The 684-nt window shown below is 72.1% G+C and overlaps 2 protein-coding genes across 4 annotated transcripts in view; one reads left to right on the top strand and one right to left on the bottom strand.

The window, feature by feature from the left end:
* ZBTB33 (zinc finger and BTB domain containing 33) overlaps window positions 1-537 on the bottom strand; it is a 60,789-nt gene extending 60,252 nt beyond the window's left edge. The window contains exon 1 of one of the 3 annotated variants that reach the window (XR_002098325.1): window positions 377-531. Coding sequence is in view for 1 of the 3 variants with exons in the window: in XM_019521590.1 (XP_019377135.1) it covers window positions 377-404 (28 nt within the window). In the remaining 2 variants the exon portion in view is untranslated. Of the gene's footprint in view, window positions 1-376 lie in introns of all 3 variants that reach the window. The other 2 variants (XR_002098326.1, XM_019521590.1) reach the window with 2 other exon arrangements.
* Window positions 538-581: 44 nt separating this feature from the next.
* Window positions 582-684, top strand: part of NKAP (NFKB activating protein) — an 8,414-nt gene continuing 8,311 nt past the window's right edge. The window contains exon 1 of the mRNA XM_019521047.1: window positions 582-653. Coding sequence (XP_019376592.1) covers window positions 582-653 — 72 coding nt within the window. The remainder of the gene's footprint in view (window positions 654-684) is intronic.

A 684-nucleotide genomic window follows, 5' to 3' on the forward strand; every position in this document is an offset into this window, starting at 1 on the left:
CCACAGGGACGGGGGCAGCCGATGCATGCTCAGGAGGCTCCAGGCGGAGGTCGGGCCCCAGCCGCAGAGGAGGGCAAGCCCCCATGCCCCCAGTCTATACCAGTCTGACCAGGGGGCACAAACATGGCACAGCTCTGGTCCTAAGCGGAGGGGCCTGACCCTGAGGCTTGGGCCCCAGTGGAAGCATTGGCTCAGTCCGCTCAGCACCTCCAGCCCGGGGGTCCAAACCCCTCACACAGTCGGGGGCCCCAGCCAGGCCCACACCCCTAGGATATCCCGAGCGCCCGCACAGGCCTCGCCGCCCCCTCGAACACCCGCCCGGGAAGGAGGGGCGGGGCGCCCCCTCCTCATCGCCATAGCAACAGGCGCCTCCTACCTGGGCCGTCGCCCCGCTGCGCGCTCATGCTGCCGCCGTCGCACGCGGGCCCGGGAGCGCGAGGCCGCCGCCGCACAAAGGAGCCGGCGCTGGGAACCCGCTGGTAGCGCCTTGTTGCGCGGCGGAGGCGCCGCAGGTGAGCACCCGGAAGTGGCGCTCCCCGCCGGCCGGAAGACTTTGACAGTGACACCCGGGACTGTCAGAAATGGGCGTGCGGGGTTCCGGTCCAAACCGGAAGTGGACCCGCCGGACGGGTTTGCTGGTGCGCCACCCGGAAGTGCGCCCCGGGCCGCCGTCATGGCCCCGGC

The sequence above is a fragment of the Gavialis gangeticus genome, unplaced genomic scaffold (genome assembly GCF_001723915.1).
Source record: "Gavialis gangeticus isolate Ggan-Ray unplaced genomic scaffold, GavGan_comp1, whole genome shotgun sequence".
NCBI classification, from domain to species: Eukaryota; Metazoa; Chordata; order Crocodylia; family Gavialidae; genus Gavialis; species Gavialis gangeticus.